General features: G+C 37.6%; 2 protein-coding genes across 2 annotated transcripts in view; one reads left to right on the top strand and one right to left on the bottom strand.

Moving 5' to 3' along the window:
• The window catches only part of LOC146509775 (GDNF family receptor alpha-4-like), a 28736-nt gene extending 27879 nt beyond the window's left edge, over positions 1-857 (bottom strand). The window contains exon 1 of the mRNA XM_085175878.1: positions 355-857. Within this exon, the coding sequence (XP_085032004.1) occupies positions 355-409 (55 nt within the window). The 5' untranslated portion in view covers positions 410-857. The remainder of the gene's footprint in view (positions 1-354) is intronic.
• Positions 858-7056: 6199 nt separating this feature from the next.
• LOC146509774 (ADP/ATP translocase 2) lies at positions 7057-14784 on the top strand. Its single transcript, XM_085175880.1, has 4 exons — positions 7057-7268; positions 8105-8591; positions 8678-8818; positions 8940-14784. Exons 1-4 carry the CDS (start codon positions 7158-7160, stop codon positions 9095-9097), a joined length of 897 nt encoding a protein of 298 aa, XP_085032006.1. The 5' UTR covers positions 7057-7157; the 3' UTR covers positions 9098-14784.
• The last annotated feature ends 653 nt before the right edge of the window (positions 14785-15437 follow it).

Here is a 15437-nt window from a genome sequence, read left to right as displayed (position 1 = left end):
TGTCCCTTTATGAATTTCAATATCAAGCCAGCTACCGCTCGGGTCACACAGATGCAGGCAATATACAAAAATAATAACAGAACATCAGCGAAACAAATTTAGTTCCGGTGTCTTCGTGTGTATCTCGGCTTGGGGCTTCATACTCTCTCATATGCTGCTATTCATTCATACATTTGCATGAAAACCACGCACGCACGCACGTACCCGCACACACATGCACTTTCTTATTAAAGTTGCCGGTACTGGAAGAAATTATCTCTTCCAAAAGATCCCAGCTTTGCATTATACACCGCGATATGACAGTCTAAACGGGTGATTAAAATCTCACTTCAAAATCAGAAAGGTGATGCTTACCATGAGAGAAAACATTGAGCAGAAGTCCAACGATTATCATCCTGCCCGGTGACATTGGATAGTTAGGGATTAGGAAACTCGCACCCGGCTCACTGCAGCTCAGTGACCCGTCTCCTGCCACATCCAGCCTCCCCTGCCGCTGCGCCCTCACGGACTGACTGACTGAGGCTGATCGGATGGTCTAGCAGCCTATACAAAGTTGGCGAAAACTGAACAGGAGCGATTCAAGTTCTCGCGATTTTTGTTGTTCCATTTATTTTTCGGATCCCGGTTATATTGATCTCTGTCGGACGCCAATTCCAAAATCATTTATCCACAAAAGAAGAAAGAGAGAGAGAAGAAAGTTTCTCTGCAGCCGATCACGACAAAGCTCCCATCAGTCACACAGCGTACCGTAACCTCCCGAGCGCGAGCTGTGTGGCGTTTGCGCTTCTGCCTCCCTGGCAGCTCCACAGTTGTCCAGCCAGAGTTGAGAGCAGACTGAGACTGCACGGTGCAACTCTTGTTAACCCTCTGGCCTTGTTAAAAATCACTACCCTTTCAGCTTGTTCGTGGCCAAAAATGGCCACCCCTTGTTTACGTTTACAAAATGCTATAAAATTCATATATATTAAGAAAAATTCCCACTTTTTTTGACATGATTTTTTAGATTAGTACCAGTGCTGTTCATGAAAATCAAAATTTCATTCAAATTCATAATTTTAACCCTTTAAATACCAGTTAGATCACATAATCCTAGGAACTCATAAATGGAAAAAATCACAAAACCCCAATTTTTTTTCCAAATAAAACATGCCATCTGATTTACTTTCTAACCATGATGGAGGTTAGATGCATAGCAATAATTAACAGTATCAATGACTTTTATACATCTTTGTTTTTTTGTGCAGTGACAGAAAAACATAAAAACTTCCTCTCAGCTTGTTCGTGGCCAAAAATGGCCACCCCTTGTTTACGTTTACAAAATGCTATAAAATTCATATATATTAAGAAAAATTCCCACTTTTTTTGACATGATTTTTTAGATTAGTACCAGTGCTGTTCATGAAAATCAAAATTTCATTCAAATTCATAATTTTAACCCTTTAAATACCAGTTAGATCACATAATCCTAGGAACTCATAAATGGAAAAAATCACAAAACCCCAATTTTTTTCCAAATAAAACATGCCATCTGATTTACTTTCTAACCATGATGGAGGTTAGATGCATAGCAATAATTAACAGTATCAATGACTTTTATACATCTTTGTTTTTTTGTGCAGTGACAGAAAAACATAAAAACTTCCTCTCAGCTTGTTCGTGGCCAAAAATGGCCACCCCCTGTTTACATTTACAAAATGCTATAAAATTCATATATATTAAGAAAAATTTCCACTTTTTTTGACATGATTTTTTAGATTAGTACCAGTGCTGTTCATCAAGACCAAAATTTCATTCAAATTCATAATTTTAACCCTTTAAATACCAGTTAAATCAAATAATCCTAGGAACTCATAAATGGAAAAAATCACAAAACCCCAATTTTTTTCCAAATAAAACATGCCATCTGATTTACTTTCTAACCATGATGGAGGTTAGATGCATAGCAATAATTAACAGTATCAATGACTTTTATACATCTTTGTTTTTTTGTGCAGTGACAGAAAAACATAAAAACTTCCTCTCAGCTTGTTCGTGGCCAAAAATGGCCACCCCCTGTTTACATTTACAAAATGCTATAAAATTCATATATATTAAGAAAAATTTCCACTTTTTTTGACATGATTTTTTAGATTAGTACCAGTGCTGTTCATCAAGACCAAAATTTCATTCAAATTCATAATTTTAACCCTTTAAATACCAGTTAGATCACATAATCCTAGGAACTCATAAATGGAAAAAAATCACAAAACCCCAATTTTTTTCCAAATAAAACATGCCATCTGATTTACTTTCTAACCATGGTGGAGGTTAGATGTATAACAATAATTAAAAGTATCAATGAGTTTTATGCATCTTTGTTTTTTTGTGCAGTGACAGAAAAACATAAAAACTTCCAAAAATGGCCACCCCCTGTTTACATTTACAAAATGCTATAAAATTCATATATATTAAGAAAAAGTTCCCCTTTTTTTGACATGATTTTTTTAGATTAGTATCAGCGCTGTTCATCAAGACCAAAATTTAATTCAAATCCTGACTTTTAACCCTTTAAATCACAGTTAAATTACATAATTTTAATGATTTACAAAGGGATAAAAGCATAAAATCCCCATTTTTTTCCTAAATAATACATGCAAACTGATTTATTTTCTAACCATGATGGAGGTTAGATGCATAGCAATAATTAAAAGTATCAATGAGTTTTATGTATCTTTGGTTTTTTGTGCAGTGACAGAAAAAAAAAAAAAAATCCCTCTAATTTTGTTCGTGGCCAAAAATGGCCACCCATGTTTACGTTTTCAAAATACTATAAAATTCATATATATTAAAACATTTTTCTACTTTCATTGACTTGATGTTTTAGATTAGTATCAGTGCTGTTCATCAAGACCAAAATTTAATTCAAATCCAGACTTTTAACCCTTTAAATACCAGTTAAATTACATAATTTTAATGATTTACAAAGGGATAAAGGGATAAAGGGATAAAAGCATAAAATCCCCATTTTTTTCCTAAATAATACATGCAAACTGATTTATTTTCTAACCATGATGGAGGTTAGATGCATAGCAATAATTAAAAGTATCAATGAGTTTTATGTATCTTTGGTTTTTTGTGCTGTGACAGAAAAACAAAAAAAAACTCTCATTTTGTTCGTGGCCAAAAATGGCCACCCATGTTTACGTTTTCAAAATACTATAAAATTCATATATATTAAAACATTTTTCTACTTTCATTGACTTGATGTTTTAGATTAGTATCAGTGCTGTTCATCAAGACCAAAATTTAATTCAAATCCAGACTTTTAACCCTTTAAATACCAGTTAAATTACATAATTTTAATGATTTACAAAGGGATAAAGGGATAAAGGGATAAAAGCATAAAATCCCCATTTTTTTCCTAAATAATACATGCAAACTGATTTATTTTCTAACCATGATGGAGGTTAGATGCATAGCAATAATTAAAAGTATCAATGAGTTTTATGTATCTTTGGTTTTTTGTGCTGTGACAGAAAAACAAAAAATCCCTCTCATTTTGTTCGTGGCCAAAAATGGCCACCCATGTTTACGTTTTCAAAATACTATAAAATTCATATATATTAAAACATTTTTCTACTTTCATTGACTTGATTTTTTAAATTAGCACCAGTCCTAGTCATGAAAACCAAAATATAATTCAAATTTAGATATTATACGCTTTGAACTGGGTGTGGTTCCCAATCAGCCAGAGTTCACACCCAGTTTCACACCTTGGCTCAGGCGATTAGAGGATCATCAGGGGGTCCCTTTGTCCCTCTTGGGGTGGGGGGGACACTCCCACCTTCTTGCCATATTGCCAGAATAAATGGTCTGGAAGCTGTTAGGTTGACTTACAGCAGTAGCAACGTCTGCACCTGCATAAACTCCAGGACACGTTTACAAACAGTGTTTGTTGTTGTTTGCGCTGCAGCTGCAGGTTTGAACTGTGCAAAATGTCCTGTGATTGGGGTTTTTTTTGTTTTTGTTTTTGTTTCTAGAGTTAATATTTTGGGTATGGTCTCTTTTTATGAAAAATACAAGAGTAAAAGTGCTTTTCACATGTGCTTCAAAGCTAAGTTTGACTGGGAACCTCAAAGCTCAATATCCTGCATCCACAGGAATTCACTGCAGCCTATGTAATGTTTGATGCGTCATTATTTATTCCAGTCTATCTTGCAAATACATGTTTGTGCTGCAATGTCATGCACAAACACAAACTATCAGATCCTTAAGACCAAACCTATGTCAAAATTGTTTCATTATATTGGTCCATTGGAGTGTGGTAACCCATCAACCCCACCTAGTGGAAACCAAGAATATTACATGAAATTGCTTGCTTGGCAGAAAATGGGCCAAGGATGTCATGTGGTAGAAAAAATGAAAAACTACAATTTTCATGTGTTGAGTTTAGAATGAAAGCAATTTTACCTAAATTGCATGCTATAGTACTGCCAGTAACAAGGAATCAAAAAAGGTGGTTATAATGGGTTTCAATTGGCCAAAAATGGCCACGATCAGTAAAACAGGAACAAATTGGTGTATAGTGAATATTATTGACATTATTAAGTTGAAATGTTGAAAATTAAAAAATTTTTAAAAAATGCACACCTTTGGAAAGTTTCATTCCATTTGCATTAACAGAACAAAAATGGTTGAAAACCGAATAAAGAAAGTGGCCAAAAATGGCCAGATAGAGACCAGAGGGTTAAAGGCGCAATGTGATTGGCTCAATGCAACGAGCGATTGTGGCCAAAGGGACGTGAAAATGTTTCCAGTGGGAGAACAGCTGGGTCCCAGAAGAAAAATATGGGCATCAACTTTATGGACAACGTGCATGTGTTATTGAGGTTACACAGGAAAAAAAGTTAGCACCATTACTGTGAATCCACTCAACTCTTCACGTGTTGTGTTTAGTTTTTGATGGTCGGTTGTGTTCAAAGCATAGCTCCAGTGAATGAACATGAATGCCTTCGACCTTGACGCTTATAATAGGCTTTTGTGCCATGCCAGGCTGCATTCAGAGGAAATCTGAGGAAGACGAACCTTTGTTTCCGTTTGGACTATATGTCCACGGTTATAAATCGTTTTGGGTTTTTTGTTTCCTCCACAGCTGCCTTAAATTAAACAGCTCTCATCCTTTCCATCGAGACTGGTCTGCAGTTCAGGCTTTTCCCATTCATATCAGTTTATAGCAGGAGTGGAACTGTGAGATCTTAATTTGTTCCAGTGCTGTGGCTGATCTGTGGGGGGAATGTGGTTATCCACAGAGGAATGAATTCAGAAATACTAAAATAAGACTGCTCACCTGTAACGCTAAGGTGATTTCCCTCCCTTGTGTTTGTTATTTCACCATTCCGTCTTTCATTATTTCCTCAACTTCTCTCACTCCCAGTATTTTACAAAGATTTGTAGCATCGATGCAAAGCTTTCAAGTATAGCATCCACTTTTTAAATAAATTGCTTTCTTCTTCTTCTTTACTTTAAGGTGTTTGTTTGTGGTTTCGTGGAGTTCACAAGCCTATCTGTTTTAAAAAAAAATGCTCCACTCAAAAAACATGATTAAATACACCCACAGCTGCCTCTCAATAAAGGCGAACAAAGGCAATTTAAAATTGCAAAGTGCGTGCAATTGACCTGCTGTCCTCACTGTAATTAAAAGCAGAGGGATTAATGGATTAATTTACACATCCTGTTTAAATGTATTCTCAAGTGGCAGCAAGAAATACAAGTGGACAGTGACTGGCGTTAAAATGCACATGCAGACAAACAAGACCAACCACACAGGGCATTTCATAAGGAACTGTAAATATCACAGGGAAACGCAAAATTTTGAGAAAAAACTAAACGTTTTTTCAGGGTGCTTTAAAATTTTGAATAAGCAAATATTTTCTCACAGCAGTACCAAGGGGGTTCATTTAATACGCTGTTAGCCTTCACCTTCAGAAGCTGGTCTATGGTAGGATTTCTTAGAGATGGCTAGACACTGACTGCTGTGCATGGCATGACAGCAGCACCTCCCTGTGGTCAACACTGCGCATGAGCCAAGAAACGCGCAGCTCGCAGATCCAAATGCTCAAATACAATTAAAAATATATGTTCAGTGTTAGTGATGTTATGGTTTTACATAATAATGTCAACAAATCAATAAAACAAAGTCAACAAGTATATTATTCGATGATCTGTGGTTTGAAAGAAAATCAATGGCTTTTATAAATAGTCAGACAAGCAGAAAAGCTATTAACATAGATAGATAGATAGATAGATAGATAGATAGATAGATAGATAGATAGATAGATAGATAGATAGATAGATAGATAGATAGATAAAACTGAGACCAAGTCTTCTGCCGCCCTCTGGTGTACATATGTGCTTAAGTCTACTAGATAGATTAAATATCTATTTGCAGCATTGTCACAATGGTGACTCACACACACCTAAAAATGTGGCTTTCAGAGGGTAGTTGTGGTACCAGCAGTGCAGGTGCAGAAATGAACAAGCATCTAATATCATCCTAGCTGACTCTGCGTAGTACGTGAAGAATTATCTGCAGGCTGGTGCAGTGATTTAACCGTTTAGTGTAAATATGCCGATCAGGGCAAAATGAGAATGTGAAACCTATGTTAATAGAGTCACACGTAACACTGAAAAGGAGTACAGGCTGTGCCAGAGTTGTTTCATAACAGGTAATATGCCGTTAATAATTGTAGGGATTACGCATCTTTAAGGTCCTTGATAGATGAGCCTCACGGTATGATTCACACCACGAATTTGAAACTGTCTCGCTACCCACGATAGTGATTCTGAGCAGGAAGCCAAAAAGGAGCGATAACACGTTCTGTCTCATTATGGTTTTCGGTCTAAATTCACGTGAATTTAATTATAATTCAGGAATTACTCGCCTGGGGTCGAGACAACTACGTAAAGTGACGACAAGACGAATTGGACCGTTTTATTGGCGGAGCAGCGCGTGACGTGGAGGCTAGTTCTCGTATAGTATCGCGATCCAATATGTAAAATAAATCCCCGGCGCAGCTACACAATCGGCCATTTTGTCGGTGCAGGCCATCAGCCGCAGAGGGCAGAGGGGCGTATAGTATTTACTAGTTACCTGAAAGACACATCAAGAACATCGCAATATGAATGATACACTTGTTTCGTTCGCCAAGGATTTCTTGGCCGGTGGTATTTCCGCTGCCATCTCCAAAACAGCCGTTGCCCCTATCGAGAGAGTGAAGCTTCTCCTTCAGGTAAAACTCTTAACTGGCGGAAAGCCGTTAGCCGGCTAGCTTGTTTAATCTTACTCACTGCCATTTAAAAGTATTAATCGAATACTAATTGAGTAGCTTGTACTTAAACTAATTGCAGCTTGCTTATTATAATGTTTATCCGGAAACGGTGAAACTATAAAGAGTGACTGCTTCAAGGATTTGAGGTCACCACAGGATGGGGAAATGACCTACACGAGCCCGGCTGCTAACGCTAGCTTTATTACACGTTAACCTTAGCCGGCATAGCTAACAAAGGACAAACACGGGAACACTTTGTACGAACAGCCGGCAACTCGTCTGGATTATTTAAAGCGCTTGTATCTCAACTGTAGTTACACGGGGATAACATGATTATAGTATTCTCGGTAAAATTTGGCGGCGTATCATTGTGGTGGCCCATGTACACCCGGATGTTAGCCAGCGTTTAGCGCGACTGCTAAGCTAAAGCCCGGGCGGTAGTCGATCACAGCCAGATCAGCAAGTTTTACATCCCTTCTTGTTCAACCCGCACAACGACATTGTATTACACCCTGCATTTAGTGGCATTTGTGTTATTTGAGGCTTAGTGTTTATCTGTGTGAGCATGATTAAATTCATAGATGCTTAACCACGTCCGAATTAACTAGTCAGATTATAATTCAACACGGTAGTCATTATCATTAATTACTGATATCTGTTTAAGGATTTCTCTTGTGGTTTCTGCAGTTTTTATAGCTTCAAGGTCACAACAAAGGGACCTTGTTGCTGTAAAATGGTTCCTTAGCTTCCTGATTTTTAACCTCAGTCTGTGTGATTCTCCTTTTCTCTTAATCCAGGTCCAGCATGCCAGTAAGCAGATCACAGCTGATAAGCAGTACAAGGGTATCATGGACTGCGTTGTCCGTATTCCCAAGGAGCAGGGATTCCTTTCCTTCTGGAGAGGTAACCTTGCCAATGTCATCAGATATTTCCCCACCCAGGCCCTCAACTTTGCCTTCAAGGACAAGTACAAGAAGGTCTTCCTTGATGGCGTCGACAAGCGCACGCAGTTCTGGAGGTACTTTGCTGGCAACCTGGCCTCTGGTGGTGCTGCTGGAGCCACCTCCCTCTGTTTCGTGTACCCCCTTGACTTCGCCCGTACCCGTCTGGCAGCTGATGTGGGAAAGGCAGGAGCCGGGAGAGAGTTCTCAGGTCTGGGTGACTGCCTGATAAAGATCTTCAAGTCTGACGGCTTGAAAGGATTGTACCAGGGCTTCAATGTGTCTGTGCAGGGCATCATTATCTACAGGGCTGCATACTTCGGCATCTATGATACAGCTAAGGGTATGTTTATTTCGCACTGATCATAAAGTGATTCATCTGCATCTATTGGTGTTGTAAATAATTTACCTTTCCTTTTGTGCTTGCAGGAATGCTTCCAGACCCCAAAAACACCCACATTGTGGTGAGCTGGATGATTGCACAGACTGTGACAGCTGTTGCTGGCCTGACCTCATACCCCTTCGATACTGTCCGTAGACGTATGATGATGCAGTCCGGACGTAAAGGAGGTGAGTGTATTTGTAACACGCGTCACCTAGACATGAACCCAGAAGTTACAGTTGATCTGTTCTATATTGAGTTTTATTTCATAGCTAACTCTTTTTTTCTTTTCTTTTTTTCCTTCCTTAGCTGAAATCATGTACACCGGGACCATTGATTGCTGGCGCAAGATCGCACGCGATGAGGGTGGTAAGGCTTTCTTCAAGGGAGCCTGGTCCAACGTGCTCAGAGGCATGGGCGGCGCCTTCGTGCTGGTGTTGTACGATGAGCTGAAGAAGGTCCTCTAAATCTTCATTGTCACATCACTGTCCAATTTGGCTAAATGTAATAACTTTCCATTTCTACGGACTCTGCGTTCTGCCTTATTTATGGGAACAAACGTCTCACCAATAGTGAGAGATGGCTGTACGTTGTGCATCTTTGATTTTAAAACGTTCCACACCCTGTTTACCAATGTCATTCCTGTTTAAAAAGAAATATGATACCTCCTCCTGTCATTCACTAGGTTTGTATGGTCCCAACTTGAATAAATTTATTCTGGGGAACAAACTAAACAATTTATGTCTACTGTCTCCAATACTGTTATAGCATGGGATGAACACTCACTTGGATAATGAAATGCACGAAGTGGATTACACCCAATGGCTATATTTACTCACGCTTATCTCTCCCTGAGCCTTTCTGCATTTGACCGTGGCCACTTCTAGGATTGTAGAGTAGAATACTCGAGTGTCACCTCCTTTGTTGTGCCACTCAGATTGTTAATAGCACAATCTATAGCTTGTATACTGACCTTACTGAGGTTCTGTTTCTAGGTTATCTTTCACAGCACATGTAAATTGACAGTACTGCGGTTTTAGTTATTCAAACAGCTGGAAAATGTAAATCTTAAGAGAAATATATAAAATAGAATATATGTAGTTCAAGATATCCCTCTCATTGGATATTCAGTGTCTGAATAAATATAGCTCTTAAATTTAGTAGAACAGAATGACTACCATGCATCCAAGACACCAACTGAATTCAAATCTATTCTCACATCCATCGTAAGTTGCTTTGGCGATGTAAGAAGTTTGGTTTTGCTTTGTCAACCTAAATAGCAAACATGATTACAAGGTGTGGCGCATGTTAAGTGAGCTGCAAATCACTGGCTAGGTGAACACTTGCTTTATTAGTCATATCTGTAGCCAGGCAGAGTGTTATGGGAAAAATACTTCCTACATACTTTCTACATTTTTCATAAGTAATAAAGCCTATATGACATGGTGTAAATTAACATAGGTGTAATTTGATTATGTAGATGTATATAATTTATGAGAGAGAGTGTTTAAGGTAAACTTGGCAGGTATGTAAAGAAATGGCATGGCTTTTTTTTCTTTTTTTTAAACCCAATGAAAAGTCAGATTAAAGATAAAGCAGCGATTAAGAGGCCCTTACACACACGCGCAAGTTTCAAAGTACAATCTGGTTTCGGTTTACTTAACCCGAGATACTGAATGTGGACAGCAGGGGGCGCCAGTTGCATACAGCGTGAAACTAGATCAGCTCTGCTAAACTGCTCCCACTGAGAGTTTCTTAATGAGGAGTGTCTAAAGCTCAAACAGGCTTTAAATCTTATCAGAATATTATGACAACAAAACAAAGGATCACCCTGACCCAACTGAGATAAACAATCATCACAAACAGCCAGGCAGTGTTTGCTATATTGAACTTATTACTTCAATACAGCGAAACCTGCTGCCTGTATAACTCGTTTCAGAAGGTTAAAGAGGTGTTGATGCATTCCAGAGTGATGCTGTGTAACTGTAGCCTGTACTGTAACACTGTAACTTAAATGTTGTTGTTCCTCTATTACATTGTAAAAAAGAAAAAAAAGAGTAGTACACCTTACAATAAAGCGCACTAAGAGCCTGACAAAGTAAAGGAAGAATATTTGTCCAGTGCATTTAAAATAACAAATGTTAAAGTGTTTATAAAGTTGGTAATAAAGTGGACAGATACAGAACTGTTTGCTCAGTGTCTTAAATCAATTTAAATGAAACCCTGTGCATTTTACTTTGCTTTGACGAGAGATTCACCTATAAATCGTTTGAAAATATGAATTAAAAAAAACGGCAAATCACTTTCCTGTTTGCACTGAGAGTGTGGGCGTAGCCATATAAAGAAAGGGGATGATTTGCCAAGGCAGTAGAGCTATGTTTGTCCTATACAAGTTTATTCTGCAGTCATAAACACCAATAACGTATGCATCTGAATAAAATGCATACAGTACATATTATCTTCCTTGCCTTCTCCCTGTCTCCTCTTGCTGGGTAATGTTTTTGCCAAATCACACCTGTCATATTATCCATTCTTTAGACATCTGCTAATCTGTTAATGAGTATTATTGAAGTGCATGGTTGGCATTTGTTTTTTCTTTAACTTTGCTTGTGGAAATAAGGAGCTACTGTTTACAGCACATAGCTCTAATCTGAATATCAATAAAAGCTCGTATTGATCTTGCTCGGGTTGTTCTCCGTCCACACACACAGTATGTTAATCAGTGTAAAAAGCCCCAGAGCAAACCACGTTTGATATGGCCATATCTGAGAATCATCTGCGGCCTTGCGCAGCCACGTGCTGTACTTTGCAGCAGCTCGGGGGTAAAAACGCACACCTAACAACAGGACACACCTACTCTTTGGTTCCTGCTGAAATCATCTCTGTAGCTCTTTCCACATTGGTCGTGCCAGTTTCCTCCCACAGTCTAAACACTTGTGAGTCAAGTGGACTGTACTCTTGAATTGTCAGTAGGTGTGAAGTACGACTGCGACTGTTTATTAATCATTGTTAGATTTGTAACCAACTGACAGCTTGTCCGGGGTGTTCCCTGCCTCCTGCACAGTGCATTCTGGGATACATTCCAGCCTGTTGTTCATTATCTCGTCACTTCCAACTGTGTTTGGAATCAACACGCACCACAACACACCAGGCTAATATTATTTATGAGCTTAATTTTAGCTACGACGGGTAATTTATTCGAATAAATTGACTCCGAGCATTTCATCTATATGTCTATCTGGTTTTAAGGATTAACTGGATGTAAGTACTTTGTGGCAGCGCAGTTGGGAAATGTGAGTCCTATTATTATTATCATTATTATTACTACACAGGCATTCATTGATCCGAAGATAAAAGATAAAAGAGCACAAAAAGAAAACAGCAACAAGACTTTCTGTGAAGTACAGGAAAGTACTAGTTTTTATTCCTTCATAATCAAACTTCACAAACAGCTTGAACTTGTACAATACCTCAGAGAGTGAAAATTACAAAAAAAGTGCTGGTAACATTTACAAAAATCATCCTTACTTAGCAACAATCAGTTTATTCTTCCACACTTTTTTTAGTCTTTTGTATTAAGGCTTAATACTTCTGTATAAAGTATATGCAAGATAAGTCTTCACAGTTTTTCGAAAAAAGTCACAATATTATGTAACATAATGAAGCTTTTACGGCTATTTTCTTTATAATAACAAATACACATCACTGGTAAATATATGTGAAATACAGGGCTTATTGTAAAATGGCAAGTAATGATACTGTTTGCTGAGATAAATTGATTCCACACACTGTTATAGGAAAGTTCTGACATACCCTTGCTATAACTGAAGGAGGAGGAGGAAAAAAAAAATATGATAAGCATAAACACTTGGGAGATCGCCTCCAAACTTTGGCACATCCCATGAAACAATTTCACAAAGAATGAGATTTATTTTTTAAATCATACATATGGAAGAATAGTTAAACTGGCATAAAGTGAAAACATGCTGTGTAGTAAGGTGCTAAAATCAGAGATATTACACTGCCAGCCTTTTTTTTTTCCTTTTACCCCACATGGACTGACATGAATAAGGTGCATTTGTAAGACTCAAAAGCATGATGTAGGCCTTTCTTAGATGTCAACGAAATATGCAATAAATACAAGTCTTCAAAAACGACCTAAATGAATTTGACCAATAGTCTCGAGGCGACCTCGTATACTCATGCGTTCCCATGGATTCAGAAAAATGAAAATCTCTTCTGCAGTTGTGTAACTCTAACTGTGGCATGTGAAAGTAAAAGCTGTATTGTATTGGTACAATGGTATGTGTTATTTGATTTTTTTTTTGTGTCGTTTTTTACGTTTTTGTTTCGTTTTACCTTTAACTGTTGTGAAAAACTGGATGAGTAAGGAGATGGGATTTGAAAACTAAATGCGAAACTAAGCCAAGATATATTCACAAGATCCTCTAAGCTGCACTGGTTTACAGGTCAACAGATGAGAGCTCTAGCCCTAGACTTACCAATTTCACCCTCATGCATACTGTACGGTTAAAGTGACGCAACAAGCTTGCTTAAATAGTCTACATCACAAAAAGCAATTTGGTTTTAGTGCAAACACAATTGGCTGGCTTCAGCTTCTCAATAATAACAAGCTCACCAAGGAGATTACAAGAAGGCACATACTTATGCTTCCTCTAACACGCAACAAATTTAGACAAACCGCAACATCTTTCAACAACACCACAAAGCGGTGAAAACAGGAAAGCTACTACATCCAGATAAAATGGTGACGTTTTGCTCTTTGTGAATTTTTGAAAAATTTACACTTATTTATCAGAAAAATATAGTGACGTTCGGGCCGATCGCTAATGCTGTAAATGACCCTAATTGAAAATGACGTATGATACATTTTGGTGGCTTCTCTACATAAGCAGCCAATGATGGTGCGTTCATTGACGAAAAGAAGAACAAAAGGAAAAAAAAAAAAAGAGATGCAATTTGGATTTTCGTTTTTTCATTATTGTTTCGTTTTAAAGCATTTTTTTTCTGTAACATCCCAGAAAAATATCACTAAAAGTTTTTAAGGGAAAGGTGTGCACGACGGTGGACAGCTGGGTTTCTCTTTTGGCATTTGTGTTTATTTCTAAACATGTTGGCTGTGTGATGAAGACGACTGACTCGCGGTGAACGATTCCATCCCTCATAACATCCCTACTCTCACTTCGGATCTGTAAGAGCTGCTTGATTTGTCCAAAACAATCACAGGAGGAAACAACAGTTTTAATGCCCCTCAAATCTGGACACTAATACTCAGGGTACTGCTGGGTAAATTTAACATAAAAAAAAAAAGGAAGAAGAAGAAGAAGAAGGAAAAAGGGGCGAGGGGAGAAAAAAAGAACCCTGCTACAAACAGCAATATATGGATGTCATGTGCATTTAAAAAACCAATTCTGTACCTTTGAATACAAAAAAAACAAAACAAAGTAAAACACGTCAAATATCACCATTTACTCAGCATTCCCATGGTGAGGACAAGCGTCCCATACTATGGTTCAAATATGTGTCGTGTGAATTATATTGCTTTTGATAGAATAAGACCAAAATCAGTCTAGTGCAAATCTCTTATCTGGTTTGAGAAGTGGTGGTAGGTGTAATGAGAGGCAACTGTTAAATCTGCTCTAGAAAGAACATATCGGGTGATTCTGACAACTACTTAGCTGTGAAGTGGTATCCCTTTATGAATTTTCTTTTCCAGAAAAGAAAAACAAATCTGTCACCAGTCTATGCCATAACAACAATTTTGAAGGACATCCCTAATAAATAGTTCCTATTAAATATATATATATATATTTTTTTATATATCACCCATCACCTACTGAATGCAATTAACCAGCACAAAAGGAAATATGGTAACTCCTTCTATCCAAATAACTCCTATTTTGATCGGGAGGATGGCGGCCATGTTACTCACCCTCCCGTGTACAGCGGGGGGAGGGTGTGCTTTGTCTGTCAGCTCACATCGGTGCTAACGGGTGTCGCCTGTGCAGTTATGTCTGTCAAATACATCTCTCAACTTGGAAATGTTGGAAAACTCACTCCAGTCCAGTGTTTGACAAATCATATTATAAAAACATCCTTGCACATACATTTAAAAAAAAGAAAAAAAGAAAAACTTTATCCCCTATTTCAAAACAGCAGTCAATACATTTCATACAAGCTTGTTTCATAACAACAATAATAACAACATACAAACCAACTTGGAGCATAAATTATCAAAAACAAACTGAACACATTACTGCAGCATATATTTCAGGGTTGCTTAGTTGTGATGTTAACTAACTTTACTACAACAGCTCCACTTCTGCCAAGTTCATAACTATATAAGAGATGTCATTTTTTTTTTTTTTTTTAATGAAGGGAAATAGTAAAATCAAAAGCTGACATAGGCAAAAAAAAAAAAAAAAAAAAGCCTGACAAAATATACACATATTTATAACCACATCTCAAATTTCAACTCATGTGCATGTTTACAAAAGCATCTAGGTACATGATATGGCAGCAAAAAGCCTGAAAGCACGATGGAAGAAGAAGAAGGAAGATCAAAAATCAAACCTAAGCTGCTTTTTAAAAAGGGTGCGTGTAATTTTGGATTTTAAATGTTAATATCTTCGGCCCGGGTTTTGATTTAAAAAAAAAAAAAAAAAAAAAACCCTGCCTGAATTACAGTAATTCAATTTTCTATTTTGAATACACAGGATGAACAAATACAGTAGATTTTACCCAGATTTGGACCTCATAGTTATAAAACTAATTGTTGCCAAATGA

This window comes from Neolamprologus multifasciatus, chromosome 10 (genome assembly GCF_963576455.1).
Source record: "Neolamprologus multifasciatus chromosome 10, fNeoMul1.2, whole genome shotgun sequence".
Taxonomy (NCBI): Eukaryota; Metazoa; Chordata; class Actinopteri; order Cichliformes; family Cichlidae; genus Neolamprologus; species Neolamprologus multifasciatus.
Note: the sequence above shows the minus strand (reverse complement) of the source record. Positions and strands in the feature narration are given on the sequence as shown.